At 40.9% G+C, this 16,256-nt stretch overlaps 4 protein-coding genes across 4 annotated transcripts; all 4 read left to right on the top strand.

Moving 5' to 3' along the window:
* Positions 1 to 253: 253 nt before the first annotated feature.
* LOC133985568 (protocadherin beta-15-like) lies at positions 254 to 2,779 on the top strand. Its single transcript, XM_062425234.1, has one exon. It carries the CDS (start codon positions 254 to 256, stop codon positions 2,777 to 2,779), a length of 2,526 nt encoding a protein of 841 aa, XP_062281218.1.
* Positions 2,780 to 5,391: 2,612 nt separating this feature from the next.
* Positions 5,392 to 7,839, top strand: LOC133985567 (protocadherin beta-15-like). The gene has a single exon (XM_062425233.1). The coding sequence runs from the start codon at positions 5,392 to 5,394 to the stop codon at positions 7,837 to 7,839; it is 2,448 nt and encodes an 815-aa protein (XP_062281217.1).
* Positions 7,840 to 9,335: 1,496 nt separating this feature from the next.
* LOC133985566 (protocadherin beta-15-like) lies at positions 9,336 to 11,744 on the top strand. Its single transcript, XM_062425232.1, has one exon. The coding sequence runs from the start codon at positions 9,336 to 9,338 to the stop codon at positions 11,742 to 11,744; it is 2,409 nt and encodes an 802-aa protein (XP_062281216.1).
* Positions 11,745 to 13,448: 1,704 nt separating this feature from the next.
* On the top strand, positions 13,449 to 15,890 carry LOC133985564 (protocadherin beta-15-like). The gene has a single exon (XM_062425231.1). It carries the CDS (start codon positions 13,449 to 13,451, stop codon positions 15,888 to 15,890), a length of 2,442 nt encoding a protein of 813 aa, XP_062281215.1.
* The last annotated feature ends 366 nt before the right edge of the window (positions 15,891 to 16,256 follow it).

Here is a 16,256-nt window from a genome sequence, read left to right as displayed (position 1 = left end):
CTAAATCACAAAAACATCTGCCTAAACAGCCAGTGAAGTTGTCAGTTGGTTTTCGTTTGCAGTGCAATAACCGGTTAAATCTCTTGGTGTCACTGTGCACCAACATAGGCAGAAATGATCGGCTGCTTCTTCCATTTTTTCCACCATTGTAAAGCTTTGTTGCAGTATTTCTGTCGGTGAAGGAGGATATATATAAGGCCCAAGCAGGAATACAACCGTTCTTGACCAGTTTGAAATCATTTGTCAGGAGAGGATGGACGCTTGGTTTATCATGGGAAACACGTTTCACAGAGGATTTTCCATGAACGGCTTTTGTCTTGTTTTTCTTTTAATCGGCCTACATTTCGTGTATGGAGATGTGAGCTACGCTATCACAGAGGAGATGAAACGTGGGTCTGTGGTCGGAAATATAGCCAAAGATCTCGGCCTTGGGATTGCCACACTTACCTCGCGTAAAGCTCGTATTGACACTGATAGAGATGATAAGCTGTATTGCGACATTAATCTGAGCACCGGAGATTTGATTATGACTGACAGGATCGACAGGGAAGGTCTTTGTGGTAAGAAGGCGTCTTGCGTTTTAAAAGAAGAACTTGTTTTGGAAAATCCTTTAGAGCTTCATCGTATAAGTATTCATGTGCAAGATATAAACGACAACGCTCCACAGTTTAGTGAGGACTTAATTTCATTTGAAATTACAGAATCAGCAGTCAAAGGAGCTCGATTCTTACTCACAGAAGCCCATGATGCAGATATTGGTACAAATACTGTGCAGCGCTACAATTTACAAAATAATGAGCATTTCACCATTAATGTAGACACAGATGGCAGTGGCAGGAAACGCCCCGAATTGGTTTTGGTAAAAGAATTAGACCGGGAGCAACAGAAAGAACTACAATTGCTGCTTACAGCTATAGATGGGGGCTCACCACAGAGATCAGGTACTGCGATCATACACGTCACTGTGCTGGATGCTAATGATAACGCCCCAGTGTTCAGCCAGGCCGTTTATAAAGCAAGTGTTCCTGAAAACGCACCTTTAGATACCCTGGTTGTTACAGTGAGCGCTACTGATGCAGACGCAGGACCTAATGGTGATATTTTATACAATTTTGATCATGTATCTGATGAGCATGTCTCTTTGTTCTCGCTTGATCCTAAGAAGGGAGACGTAAAAGTCATTGGCTCTATAGACTATGAGACTGAGACCTCAATTGAACTGCGAATAAGAGCAAAAGATGGACCAGGTCTTACCTCGTATTGTACAGTAATTATATATATAACAGATGTCAATGACAACCCACCTGCTATCAGTTTGAAATCACTGACTAATCCCATACCTGAGAATGTGTCACCTGGTACAGAGGTGGGCATCATTAATGTGCAGGACAGAGACTCTGAGCTCAACAAAAAGGTCCGCTGCTCCATTCAGCAAGGCGCCCCATTTAAATTAGTCCCATCTATTAAAAACTACTATTCTGTGGTGACTACAGGACAACTGGACCGTGAACTAGTGTCTGAATACAACGTTACGATCACTGCCAGTGACGAGGGCTCTCCACCTCTGTCTTCATCTAAAACTGTTCAGTTATCTGTAGCAGACATCAACGACAACCCACCTGTGTTTGAGGAGCTGTCGTACAGCGCATATGTGAGTGAAAATAACAAACCTGGCTCCACTTTATGTTCCGTTACTGCTCGAGACCCCGACTGGAGACAAAACGGTACAGTGATTTATTCTCTGTTAGCTGGTGAGGTGAACGGAGCCCCGGTGTCCTCCTATGTATCTGTTAACGGAGACACGGGGGTGATCCACGCTGTGAGGTCGTTTGATTATGAACAGTTCAGGAGTTTTAAAGTCCACGTGATGGCCAGAGACAACGGTTCTCCTCCGCTGAGCAGCAACGTGACCGTCAGTGTGTTCATGTCAGATGTGAATGACAACTCTCCTCAGATACTGTACCCAGCCCCGGAGGGCAACTCCTTCATGACTGAGCTGGTCCCCAAAGCTGCACACGGAGGATCTCTGGTGTCCAAAGTGATAGCGGTGGACGCGGACTCCGGACAGAACGCCTGGCTGTCCTATCATATAGTGAAATCCACCGATCCGGGACTTTTCAGTATTGGTGTCCACAGCGGAGAGATCAGGACACAGCGGGACATTTCTGAATCTGACAGCATGAAACAGAATCTTATTGTGACAGTGAAAGATAACGGACAGCCCTCTCTCTCTGTCACCTGTTCCATGTATTTACTTATTTCTGATAACTTGGCTGAGGTCCCAGAACTGAAGGATATTTCTTATGATGAGAAGAATTCGAAACTGACTTCTTATCTGATCATCGCTCTGGTGTCTGTGTCCACCTTTTTTCTGACCTTCATCATCATCATCCTGGGTGTGAGGTTTTGTCGCAGGAGAAAGCCCAGACTGTTGTTTGATGGAGCAGTTGCCATCCCCAGCGCGTATCTCCCTCCCAATTACGCAGATGTTGACCCCACAGGAACTTTACGCAGCACTTATAATTATGACGCCTACTTGACAACAGGTTCTAGAACCAGTGACTTTAAGTTCGTTTCATCTTACAATGACAACACTCTGCCTGCTGACCAGACTCTGAGGAAAAGTCCATCAGACTTTGCAGAGGTGTTTGGTGCCTCAGATGAGTCTCTAGAGGTAGGCCACTCACATTTTCATAATTACTATTTAATATTCATTGTGAACTTACAATACTGTCACATTTCAAATTGCCTGTCTTCTTTTTCCCCCCAGTATACATAAACATGAAATATTCATGAGTTTGTTCTATATTGTAGTTGGTCTAATGTTAGTTTTATCTGGTTTGACACATGTAGTACACTCCTTGAAATGTTATAGTATTTATTCACCAAAAATTGCTGAAGCCAATGCCATTGAAATGCAGAAAATAAACCCCCTTTGGACATGATGTTGTTCATTCACAGGTGAAAGGACTTCCGTGGGTCCAGATTAAAGATTGTTTACATGTCAGTGTCCACCCTGTGATTTGTAACAAGGAACTGCAACACGTTGATTTGTTGTCATTCGAACACTATAGAAAGATAAGTTAAATGTAACCCAGACATCTAAACCACTTAGTTTTTAAGCAAAATTCAGTGTAGTTCAAATAAAGACCTCTTGACATCATTTGCCCTATGAATAACATAACAGTCAGTCATAACAGACATAAAACATAAGATGCAACATGTCATAGTGACATTACATTTACAATGATAATGCGGACAAATAGTGGAAAGGTTTTCAAAACTGTAAGCTTGTCCTGACCTGCTGAAGTACAAATCTCCTTTTGCTTACTGTAATATTTTACCCGATCAATATATTATTAACGTGTGTGCTTTTACCGAGAGGAAAATCGTGTAATTGTATGAAGTGAGCTGACCACAAACTACGTTAATGATGACTGATTGCAAGATTCAAGGTGGCTAATTTTGGCTTAGGCAGATGTGGTTAACATGTAACATTATGTGCGACCCCTCGGTTTCGAATAACTGCATGTTGCCTTATTGTATGGTTGGATAATGGAGTGGATATGTGTACGTTGCCGTTAACATTTCATAGGCCATGTTTATTTTACACTTGAATAATAGCTGTTTAGCGGTCAAATGTTCGGACAGTATAACTTTATTATAACGTTACTTCACGTAACCTTTTAACTGTAAGTTACTGTGGCTAACATTAAAACACTCTTCGCTGGTTATAACATAGCCTATGTGTTTACCCAACAGATTGTTGCTGTTGTGAGCAAGCAATCAGCAATATCTTTGACTTACGGAACAACTTAGCTGTTTTTTTACTTGGTGACTTAACGTTAGCTAACGATAGCTACCTTGTTTACGAACCTTTTGTAGTTTTGTTTGACTCATAAATAAAGTTTTGATTAATATATGTAGTTTGTTCTAATGACAAACTAGATAGACACGATCAAGTGGTAAACAAGATGTGTTGTGTTTCTTTAACAGATTTCAAGCGAGTTTAGTAGCTAAATAATGCTGATTATTTTGAAGAACTAAATTAAAATGTTAAGTATTGGCCTACCTGTCAGTTTAGCTAATGAAAAATGTGTTTATTTTCTACAGATGTGGCCTTCAGACATTGCTTTTATATCACATATAGCTTTTGAATTTCATATTACAAGCTATTTGTTTTTATTTAGAATCTACTGAAGGACTTATAGGTTATAGGAAAAAAAGGAAAACAAACCAGCTCATTATTTGTTGATTACATATTGAATTACGAACATTTTGTAGTACTTGATAGGTGACATATTTTATTTAGAACGGAAACAAGTTTGTACCGTCCTTTGTTTATTAGAGTTGTACTACCTCCATTATTTCTCAGGATATTAATAAGAATAGTTTTTTATGCAACCACAGCTCCTAGAAATGATGTTTGTATGGTACTAATTTACAACAGGAATATGTGTATAGGGGAACATAATTAGCCTACGGTTGGTAGCAACATAATGAGGAGTATTTTTAATTAAAATATCTGGCAAGTCTCAAAAATATTGATACAGAAGATAAGAGTAGAATTTTCAGTGACAACGTAATATAACATCTTGCAATACAATAGCTGCTCGTAGTCGCTACAGCATTATTATACCTTGTTATAGTCATGTTTATTAACTGGCAGCATTTGATTATGGTTAGGGAAAGAATATAGTATTGGATGAATACGGAAGAAAACCTGCAATGAATTAATGCTCAAGCAACGACGTATCTATTGACATTTAACGGAAACCACAATCTTTCACTCATAAATGTAGTACTTCATTGATTCTACAACATGTTGCTTCTGAATACGATCCAAGCAGCCATTACGTTTTTACCATAAAGTAATTGGTAAAACTCTTTAATAATATATGAACGTAATTTCATGAGATAGTGTACTGTAGTTTTAAGGTCATTAATAGTCAGTGCAATAATTTTGAAAGCAGAAGCGTTAAATGAAGTAAATCTGTGGGTCTACTTCTCGCCGTTCAGTCACTGTCCATGGTGCTGAACGGTGTTTTCTCTGCATAAACCCGTTACAAACGTACCAAAATTATCCTGGCAAAAAACCCTCTATTTGTGTGTTAATATTGAAATATTACACTGATGTGTTGAGTATATCATGACAGTACTGCAACATTCTATGTTGGGCCAGTAGTAATTTATTTGTAATATTCTAAATAAACTCACGGCGTCGCTGCTTACTTGCAGATATGGTGAGGTTCATTTCTCCACCCACTCCAACAACATTAAAACCAGATCTGCCATTGTTGTATGGGTGGCTATACTAACTATCACGATAAGGTTTTGATTTGAACAGCGCCTTTATGAAGATTTGCATGTTCGAATCATAGTACGGGAGAAATGGACCGTAAAGGACAATCGCTTTGGAGGTTTCTCTGTGGATTTTTTCTTTTAGTCGACATCACCGTTGCAGACCTCAGCTATTCTGTTCCGGAGGAGATGAGACCCGGATCCATTGTTGGACATATGGCCAGGGATCTCGGTCTCGAAGTAGTGAAATTGTCCTCTCGCAAAGCCCGTATTGATGCCGAGGAGAAGTACCAACATTACTGCGATATTGATCTAAAAACGGGAAATTTTGTCATGAGGGAAAGGGTTGACAGAGAGGAGCTTTGTGGAGAGAAGGTTTCGTGTCTGCTTAAATTCGAGTTGGTACTAGAAAATCCTTTGGAGCTGCACCGCATTTCACTGCTCCTTCAGGATGTAAACGACAATTCACCTGTTTTTCCAAAGGATAAGATTAAACTTGAAATCGGAGAATCAGCGGTCAAGGGGGCTCGATATCGTGTCAACGAAGCACATGATGCTGACATCGGTCAAAATACAGTGAAACAATACAGTTTACAGAAAAATGAACATTTTGTTTTGTCGGTTCGAGAGGACACTGATGGGTCTAAGAATGTCGAGTTGGTGTTAGATAAAGAGCTCGACCGTGAAAAAGAACACGATTTAGATTTCGTGCTAACAGCTGTTGATGGTGGCAATCCACAAAGATCAGGAACAGCTCTTATACACGTGACTGTGTTGGATGCTAATGATAACGCCCCAGTGTTTGACCAAGCGGTTTATAAAGCCAGTCTACCTGAAAACTCTGCTGTTGAAACTGTTGTAATCACAGTAAGTGCCACTGATGCAGATGAAGGAGTCAATGGAGAAGTGACTTATGAGTTTAGCCGCATTTCAGAAAAGGCTAAAAATGTTTTCTCATTGAACAGTAAAACTGGAGAGATTAAAGTCATAGGGCCTCTTGATTTCGAGAGTGATTCGAAATATGAAATGCGAGTCGATGCCAAAGATGGTTATGGACTTTCCTCTGACTCTAAAGTGACAATTGACATCACTGATGTTAATGACAATCCTCCATTGATATATCTGAAATCACTGTCCAACCCAATACCTGAGAATGTGTCACCTGGTACAGAGGTGGGCATCATTAATGTGCAGGACAGAGACTCTGATAATAATGGACAGGTCCGCTGCTCCATTCAGCAAGGCGCCCCATTTAAATTAGTACCCTCTATTAAAAACTACTATTCTCTGGTGACTACAGGACAACTGGACCGTGAAGTAGTGTCTGATTACAACATTACAATCACTGCCAGTGACGAGGGCTCTCCACCTCTGTCTTCCTCTAAAACGGTCCAGTTATCTGTAGCAGACATCAACGACAACCCACCTGTGTTTGAGGACCAGTCATACAACGCATATGTGACTGAAAATAACAAACCTGGCTCCACTGTATGTTCTGTTACTGCTCGAGACCCCGACTGGAGACAAAACGGTACAGTGATTTATTCTCTGTTAGCTGGTGAGGTGAACGGAGCCCCGGTGTCCTCCTATGTATCTGTTAACGGAGACACGGGGGTGATCCACGCTGTGAGGTCGTTTGATTATGAACAGTTCAGAAGTTTTAAAGTCCACGTGATGGCTAGAGACAACGGTTCTCCTCCGCTGAGCAGCAACGTGACCGTCAGTGTGTTCATATCCGATGTTAATGACAACTCTCCTCAGATACTGTACCCCGCCCCGGAGGGAAACTCCTTCATGACCGAGCTGGTCCCCAAAGCTGCACACGGAGGATCTCTGGTTTCCAAAGTAATAGCGGTGGACGCGGACTCCGGACAGAACGCCTGGCTGTCCTATCAAATAGTGAAATCCACTGATCCGGGACTTTTTAGTATTGGTGTCCACAGCGGAGAGGTCAGGACACAGCGGGACATTTCTGAATCTGACAGCATGAAACAGAACCTTATTGTGGCAGTGAAAGATAACGGACAGCCCTCTCTCTCTGCCACCTGTTCCATGTATTTACTTATTTCTGATAACTTGGCTGAGGTCCCAGAACTGAAGGATATTTCTTACGATGAGAATAATTCCAAACTGACCTCTTATCTGATCATCGCACTGGTGTCTGTGTCCACCTTTTTTCTGACCTTCATCATCATCATCCTAGGTGTGAGGTTTTGTCGCAGGAGAAAGCCCAGACTGTTGTTTGATGGAGCAGTTGCCATCCCCAGCGCTTATCTCCCTCCTAATTACGCAGATGTTGACCCCACAGGAACTTTACGCAGCACTTATAATTATGACGCCTACTTGACAACAGGTTCTAGAACCAGTGACTTTAAGTTCGTTTCATCTTACAATGACAACACTCTGCCTGCTGACCAGACTCTGAGGAAAAGTCCATCAGACTTTGCAGATGTGTTTGGTGCGTCAGATGAGTCTCCAGAGGTAGGACACTCACACTTTCATAATTACCCTTTAATGTTGATTGTGAAATTACAATAGTGTCACATTTCAAATTACCTGTCTTCTATTTCCCCCCAGTATACATAAACATGAAATATTCTTGAGTTTGTTCTTAGTTTGTTTAATGTTAGTTTTATCTGGTTCGACACTTGTCGTACACTCCTTGAAATATTATAGTATTTATTCACCAAAAATTGCTAAGACCAATGCCATTGAAATGCAGAAAATAAGCACTGCGTTGCCATGATGTTGTTCATTTACAGGTTAAAGGACTTCCGATTTGAAACTAGGACCTGCTACACGTTGATTTGTTGTCATTCGAACACTATTGAAAGAAAAGTTAAATGTAACCTAGACTTTTCATCCACTACGTTTTAAACACAATTCAGTGTAATTTAAACCAAGACCTCTTGACATAATTTGTCCTGTGAATAACAATAACAGTAATAGACATAACACACAAGATGCAACGTGTCATAGTGACATTACATTTATGATGATAATGCGGACAAATCGTGTGAATACTGCAAAACTGCAGCTTGACCTGAACTGCTGAAGTATAAATCTCATTTTGCTGACTGGAATATTTTACCCAATCAATACATGGATAATTGGTTTGTGCTTTTACCGAGAGGAAAATCGTGTAAAGGCATGAAGTGAGCTGACAGCAAATTACTTTAATATATGATGACTGATTGCAAGATTCAAAGTGGCTAATTTTGGGTTAGCCAGATGTGATTAACATGTAACATGTATGTTTAGCTAACAGATCGATGCTGTTGTGAGCTAGAGACTGGGTTGTTTTTTTTAACTGGCAGCATTTGATTATAGTTAGGGAGAAATCATGGTATTGGATTAATATAGAAGAAAATCTGCAATGGATTTAAGTTCCAGACACGACGCATCCATTAACATTTAACGGAAACCACAGTTGTTCACTCATAAATGTACTTAATTGATTCTACAACACGATGCTTGCTCCAGGCTGTCATTACGTATTGACCGTAAAGTAATTGGAAAAAACATTAAGTAATATTTGAACGCAATTTCACGAGATAGTAAACTGTGGTTTCATAGTAATAATGGAGAGTAACTTTGAGAGCATAAATGTTAAATGAAGTAAATCTGTGGGTCTACCCCTCACTGGTCAGACTCTGTCCATGGTGCTGAACGGTGTTTACTCTGCATACACCCGTTACAAATATACCAAAACCATCCTGGCAAAAAGCCCCAACAACCCTCTATTTGAGTGTTAATATTGAAATATTATACTGCTGTGTTGAGTACATCATGACAGTACTGCGGCATCCTTTGTTGGGCCAGTAGTTATTTATTTGTAATATTCTAAATAAACTCACGGCGTCGCTGCTCACTTGCAAATATGAGGAGGTTCATTTCTCCACCCACTCCAACAGCATTAAAACCAGATCTGCCATTGTTGTAGGGGTGGCTATACTAACTATCACGATAAGGTTTTGATTTAATCAGCGCCTTTATGAAGATTTGCGTGTTCGTATCATAGTACGGGAGATACAATGGACCGTAAAGGACAATCGCTTTGGAAGTTTCTCTGTGGATTTGTTCTTTTAGTTGACATCACCGTTGCAGACTTCAGCTATTCTGTTCCGGAGGAGATGAGACCCGGATCCATTGTTGGAAATGTCGCCAGGGATCTCGGACTCGAAGTAGTGACATTTTCCTCTCGTAAGGCACGTATTGATAGTGATGAAACGGCAGGTTACTGCGATATTGATCTAAAAACGGGAAATTTTGTCATGAGGGAAAGGGTTGACAGAGAGGAGCTTTGCGGAGAGAAGGTTTCGTGCCTGCTCAAATTCGAGTTAGTCCTCGAAAACCCTTTGGAGCTGCACCGTATTTCACTGCTCGTGCAGGATATAAACGACAATGCACCTGTTTTCCCAAAGGTTGACATTAAACTGGAAATCAGAGAATCAGCGGTCAAGGGGGCTCGATATCGTGTCAGTGAAGCACATGACGCTGACATTGGACAAAATACAGTTAAACAATACAGTTTACAGAAAAATGAACATTTTGTTTTGTCTGTTCGAGAGGACACTGATGGGTCTAAGAATGTCGAGTTGGTGTTAGATAAAGAGCTCGACCGTGAAAAAGAACACGATTTAGATTTCGTGCTAACAGCTGTTGATGGTGGCAATCCACAAAGATCAGGAACAGCTATTGTACACGTGACTGTGTTGGATGCTAATGATAACGCCCCAGTGTTTGACCAAGCAGTTTATGAAGCCAGTCTACCTGAAAACTCTGCTGTTGAAACTGTTGTTATCACAGTAAGTGCCACTGATGCAGATGAAGGAGTCAATGGAGAAGTGACTTATGAGTTTAGCCGCATTTCAGAAAAGGCTAAAAAAGTGTTCTCACTGAACGGGGAAACTGGAGAGATAAAAGTCATAGGGCCTCTTGATTTCGAGAGTAATTCTAAATATGAAATGCGAATCGTTGCCAAAGATGGTTATGGACTCTCCTCTGATTCCAAACTGATTATTGATATCACTGATGTTAATGACAACGCTCCAGCTATACATATAACATCCCTGATGAACCCCGTACCTGAGAATGTGTCACCTGGTACAGAGGTGGGCATCATTAACGTGCAGGATAGAGACTCTGATAATAATAAACAAGTCCGCTGCTCTATTCAACAAGGTTCCCCTTTTAAATTAGTCCCATCTATTAAAAACTACTATTCTCTGGTGACTACAGGTCAACTCGACCGTGAAGTAGTGTCTGATTACAACATTACAATCACTGCCACAGACGAGGGCTCTCCACCTCTGTCCTCCTCCAAAACTGTTCAGTTATCTGTTGCAGACATCAACGACAACCCACCTGTGTTTGAGGAACAGTCGTACAGCGCATATGTCACTGAAAATAACAAACCTGGCTCCACTTTATGTTCAGTTACTGCTCGAGACCCCGACTGGAGACAAAACGGTACAGTGATTTATTCTCTGTTAGCTGGTGAGGTGAACGGAGCCCCGGTGTCCTCCTATGTATCTGTTAACGGGGACACGGGGGTGATCCACGCTGTGAGGTTGTTTGATTATGAACAGTTCAGAAGTTTTAAAGTCCACGTGATGGCTAGAGACAACGGTTCTCCTCCGCTTAGCAGCAACGTGACCGTCAGTGTGTTCATATCGGATGTTAATGACAACTCTCCTCAGATACTGTACCCGGCCCCGGAGGGCAACTCATTCATGACCGAGCTGGTCCCCAAAGCTGCACACGGAGGATCTCTGGTGTCCAAAGTGGTAGCGGTGGACGCGGACTCCGGACAGAACGCCTGGCTGTCCTATCATATAGTCAAATCCACTGATCCGGGACTTTTCAGTATTGGTGTCCACAGCGGAGAGATCAGGACACAGCGGGACATTTCTGAATCTGACAGCATGAAACAGAACCTTATTGTGTCAGTGAAAGATAACGGACAGCCCTCTCTCTCTGCCACCTGTTCCATGTATTTACTTATTTCTGATAACTTGGCTGAGGTCCCAGAACTGAAGGATATTTCTTACGACGAGAATAATTCCAAACTGACTTCTTATCTGATAATCGCGCTGGTGTCTGTGTCCACCTTTTTTCTGACCTTCATTATCATCATCCTGGGTGTGAGGTTTTGTCGCAGGAGAAAGCCCAGACTGTTGTTTGATGGAGCAGTTGCCATCCCCAGCGCGTATCTCCCTCCTAATTACGCAGATGTTGACCCCACAGGAACTTTACGCAGCACTTATAATTATGACGCCTACTTGACAACAGGTTCTAGAACCAGTGACTTTAAGTTCGTTTCATCTTACAATGACAACACTCTGCCTGCTGACCAGACTCTGAGGAAAAGTCCATCAGACTTTGCTGAAGAATTCGGTCAGTCAGATAATTCCCCCGAGGTAGGTCAACATATGTTATAACTTTATGGTTTGTCATTGTCCCGTTTATTTAACTTGTCAACTACAACCAATTTGATAAGGGTATTTGGGATTCTTGACGGTCCTCTTTTGTAACACTACATGTTCACAATGTATTTTCCCCTATTGTCTCTTGTGCCTCCCTGCTCACTAAGGTAACATGTTATGATACAGGCTTTTAATGTGTTTCTACATTAATCTAAGCAAATCCTTTCAATCTGTTATTGACATTTTAATTAACTAGTAATGATTATTTTTGACTGGTTTGGCTATTGTAAAAATAGAAAAAAACCTCTTTTACTTTTTTTAAACTGCTGTCCAGAATCTAATAAAAACATTAAATATTCAAAATTTGAAGAATAACACAATTAAATACAGACACTTATGTCAATTTACTTCATTTTCTTTTGGCTAATACCATTAAGTCATATAATTACATTGGTGCTCAGTGAGGCATAACATAACTATCCCATAGTATTGAAAAATGTGCATCCATATATGACACTTTATATCTTGGTTTAGTACAATGTTTTTAACAAACCGTGTAGTTATCATGTTACACCACTTATTGGGGAGAGTCCCATCAATCTTCTACACAGCTGTACATTTTCAGAAGATAAGGCACAGATTAATTTACAAAAAGAGGCCATACAGATTCAGTAAGGGTGCTTGATGAAATCATACAAGCACAACAAACTCTCATGTCTGCACTTTGAGAAAATTCCTTTGATTAAGGTTATTATCACCTTGTTTTGACATTTTCAAGTCTGTCTAAACACAGAGTACTACCTACATTAGTTGTGTACTGGCAAGTGTAAGGAGGGAAAGGTTTTGTCCTTTCTTAGGAAAATGGCTTATTTATTTCATGACTGGGGTTACTGGGGTTGTTACATTTATGTAACATATTCTTTTCCTGTATACTACACAAATACAAAACAAACAAACACAAAAATGAAACAATATTTCCACTGCAGAAATATTGGATCTCTGTCTCTTTTTATGCTGAGGGGAGATGTGCTGGTCTCTAATCTGAAAGTCTCATATGGAGATAGATGGTACTGAGTGCTGTGTGTTTTGTGTTATTGTTACTTAATCTTACTCTGCTTAGTGAAGGTTTATGGAACAATGTTCATGTGTCTTTTTCACACATTTAGTTAGTCTTTGTGTGCACATTATTACATCTTAACATGGATTATTGACTTTTTCAATAAATAGTTAAATCTAACACTTAGTTCCCTTGAGTGTTTAGTCTTTTGCAGTATTTCAGATATTGAGGGTCACTTTAATGTACAAACATATTATAAAGAGTGCAATGCAGAAAAAATATTCAGTAGTAAAGAAATAACACTGAATCCTCTTACTCAGACACAAACGATACAGCAATCACAACTGTTGTGTGTTAAGTCTTAGTAGCAAATATACACTATTTGCTTGTGTCATTATAACAAAAAAAAGACTAAATCACAAAAACATCTGCCTAAACAGCCAGTGAAGTTGTCAGTTGGTTTTCGTTTGCAGTGCAATAACCGGTTAAATCTCTTGGTGTCACTGTGCACCAACATAGGCAGAAATGATCGGCTGCTTCTTCCATTTTTTCCACCATTGTAAAGCTTTGTTGCAGTATTTCTGTCGGTGAAGGAGGATATATAAGGCCCAAGCAGGAATACAACCGTTCTTGACCAGTTTGAAATCATTTGTCAGGAGAGGATGGACGCTTGGTTTATCATGGGAAACACGTTTCACAGAGGATTTTCCATGAAAGGCTTTTGTCTTGTTTTTCTTTTAATCGGCCTACATTTCGTGTATGGAGATGTGAGCTACGCTATCACAGAGGAGATGAAACGTGGGTCTGTGGTCGGAAATATAGCCAAAGATCTCGGCCTTGGGATTGCCACACTTACCTCGCGTAAAGCTCGTATTGACACTGATAGAGATGATAAGCGGTATTGCGACATTAATCTGAGCACCGGAGATTTGATTATGACTGACAGGATCGACAGGGAAGGTCTTTGTGGTAAGAAGGCGTCTTGCGTTTTAAAAGAAGAACTTGTTTTGGAAAATCCTTTAGAGCTTCATCGTATAAGTATTCATGTGCAAGATATAAACGACAACGCTCCACAGTTTAGTGAGGACTTAATTTCATTTGAAATAAGAGAATCAGCTGACAAAGGAGCTAGATTCTTACTCACAGAAGCCCATGATGCAGATATTGGTACAAATACTGTGCAGCGCTACAATTTACAAAATAATGAGCATTTCACCATTAATGTAGACACAGATGGCAGTGGCAGGAAAAGCCCCGAATTGGTTTTGGTAAAAGAATTAGACCGGGAGCAACAGAAAGAACTAAAGTTGTTGCTTACAGCTATAGATGGGGGCTCACCACAGAGATCAGGTACTGCGATCGTACACGTCACTGTGCTGGATGCTAATGATAACGCCCCAGTGTTCAGCCAGGCCGTTTATAAAGCAAGTGTTCCTGAAAACGCACCTTTAGATACCCTGGTTGTTACAGTGAGCGCTACTGATGCAGACGCGGGACCTAATGGTGATATTTTATACAATTTTGATCATGTATCTGATGAGCATGTCTCTTTGTTCTCGCTTGATCCTAAGAAGGGAGACGTAAGAGTCATCGGCTCTATAGACTATGAGACTGAGACCTCCATTGAACTGCGAATAAGAGCAAAAGATGGACCAGGTCTTACCTCGTATTGTACAGTAATTATATATATAACAGATGTCAATGACAACCCACCTGCTATCAGTTTGAAATCACTGACTAATCCCATACCTGAGAATGTGTCACCTGGTACAGAGGTGGGCATCATTAATGTTCAGGACAGAGACTCTGAGCTCAACAAACAGGTCCGCTGCTCCATTCGGCAAGGCGGTCCTTTTAAATTAGTGCCCTCTATTAAGAACTACTATTCTGTGGTGACTACAGGTCAACTGGACCGTGAACTAGTGTCTGATTACAACATTACAATCATTGCCACTGACGGAGGCTCTCCCCCTCTGTCCTCCTCTAAAACTGTTCAGTTATCTGTAGCAGACATCAACGACAACCCACCTGTGTTTGAGGAACAGTCGTACAGCGCATATGTGAGTGAAAATAACAAACCTGGCTCCACTTTGTGTTCCGTTACTGCTCGAGACCCCGACTGGAGACAAAACGGTACAGTGATTTATTCTCTGTTAGCTGGTGAGGTGAACGGAGCCCCGGTGTCCTCCTATGTATCTGTTAACGGGGACACGGGGGTGATCCACGCTGTGAGGTTGTTTGATTATGAACAGTTCAGAAGTTTTAAAGTCCACGTGATGGCTAGAGACAACGGTTCTCCTCCGCTTAGCAGCAACGTGACCGTCAGTGTGTTCATATCGGATGTTAATGACAACTCTCCTCAGATACTGTACCCGGCCCCGGAGGGCAACTCATTCATGACCGAGCTGGTCCCCAAAGCTGCACACGGAGGCTCTCTGGTGTCCAAAGTGATAGCGGTGGACGCGGACTCCGGACAGAACGCCTGGCTGTCCTATCATATAGTGAAATCCACTGATCCGGGACTTTTTAGTATTGGAGTCCACAGCGGAGAGATCAGGACACAGCGGGACATTTCTGAATCTGACAATATGAAACAGAACCTTATTGTGGCAGTGAAAGATAACGGACAGCCCTCTCTCTCTGCCACCTGTTCCATGTATTTACTTATTTCCGATAACTTGGCTGAGGTCCCAGAACTGAAGGATATTTCTTACGATGAGAAGAATTCCAAACTGACCTCTTATCTGATCATCGCGTTGGTGTCTGTGTCCACCTTCTTTCTTACCTTCATCATCATCATCCTGGGTGTGAGGTTTTGTCGCAGGAGAAAGCCCAGGCTGTTGTTTGATGGAGCAGTTGCCATCCCCAGCGCTTATCTCCCTCCTAATTACGCAGATGTTGACCCCACAGGAACTTTACGCAGCACTTATAATTATGACGCCTACTTGACAACAGGTTCTAGAACCAGTGACTTTAAGTTCGTTTCATCCTACAATGACAACACTCTGCCTGCTGACCAGACTCTGAGGAAAAGTCCATCAGACTTTGCTGATGTATTTGGAGATTGTGATAATTCTCTCGAGGTAAGAGTATCAAACGTTTGATCCATTACTTTATCGAAAAGTTACTATACCTTAAAATGTGACTATCAATCCGAAATTTACATGATGCAAACATTAGAAAAAGCATATTCCATAAGTGGTCATAAGTTGGAAATATTCATCATGAGAAAAAAAAAAGATTTATAAATAAAGACCATGTAGTAGTATTCAAACAGTCTGTATACAGTAGGAATCAATCAGGACTCTATTTTTCTTCTGAAACATGACTCATTTATTTAAGTAATAGATCTGTTGTTAAAGTCACTTCATCCTAATTTTACAGTAGTTGCACTTAGCTGCATATTTGCAACCATTTTAGTAATTGGAAACACCATTGTTTATTGAAGTTTTTTTGTTTTTTTTTTAAAT

This window comes from Scomber scombrus, chromosome 9, assembly GCF_963691925.1.
Source record: "Scomber scombrus chromosome 9, fScoSco1.1, whole genome shotgun sequence".
Taxonomy (NCBI): Eukaryota; Metazoa; Chordata; class Actinopteri; order Scombriformes; family Scombridae; genus Scomber; species Scomber scombrus.
The sequence above is the reverse complement of the archived record's forward strand: the minus strand, read 5'-3'. Positions and strand labels throughout refer to the sequence as shown.

What these genes read in the sequence shown, in the direction of transcription:
- LOC133985564 (XM_062425231.1), top strand. Translation starts at nt 13,449, where the DNA reads ATGGACGCTTGGTTTATCATGGGAAACACGTTTCACAGAGGATTTTCC.
- LOC133985566 (XM_062425232.1), top strand. Translation starts at nt 9,336, where the DNA reads ATGGACCGTAAAGGACAATCGCTTTGGAAGTTTCTCTGTGGATTTGTT.
- LOC133985567 (XM_062425233.1), top strand. Translation starts at nt 5,392, where the DNA reads ATGGACCGTAAAGGACAATCGCTTTGGAGGTTTCTCTGTGGATTTTTT.
- LOC133985568 (XM_062425234.1), top strand. Translation starts at nt 254, where the DNA reads ATGGACGCTTGGTTTATCATGGGAAACACGTTTCACAGAGGATTTTCC.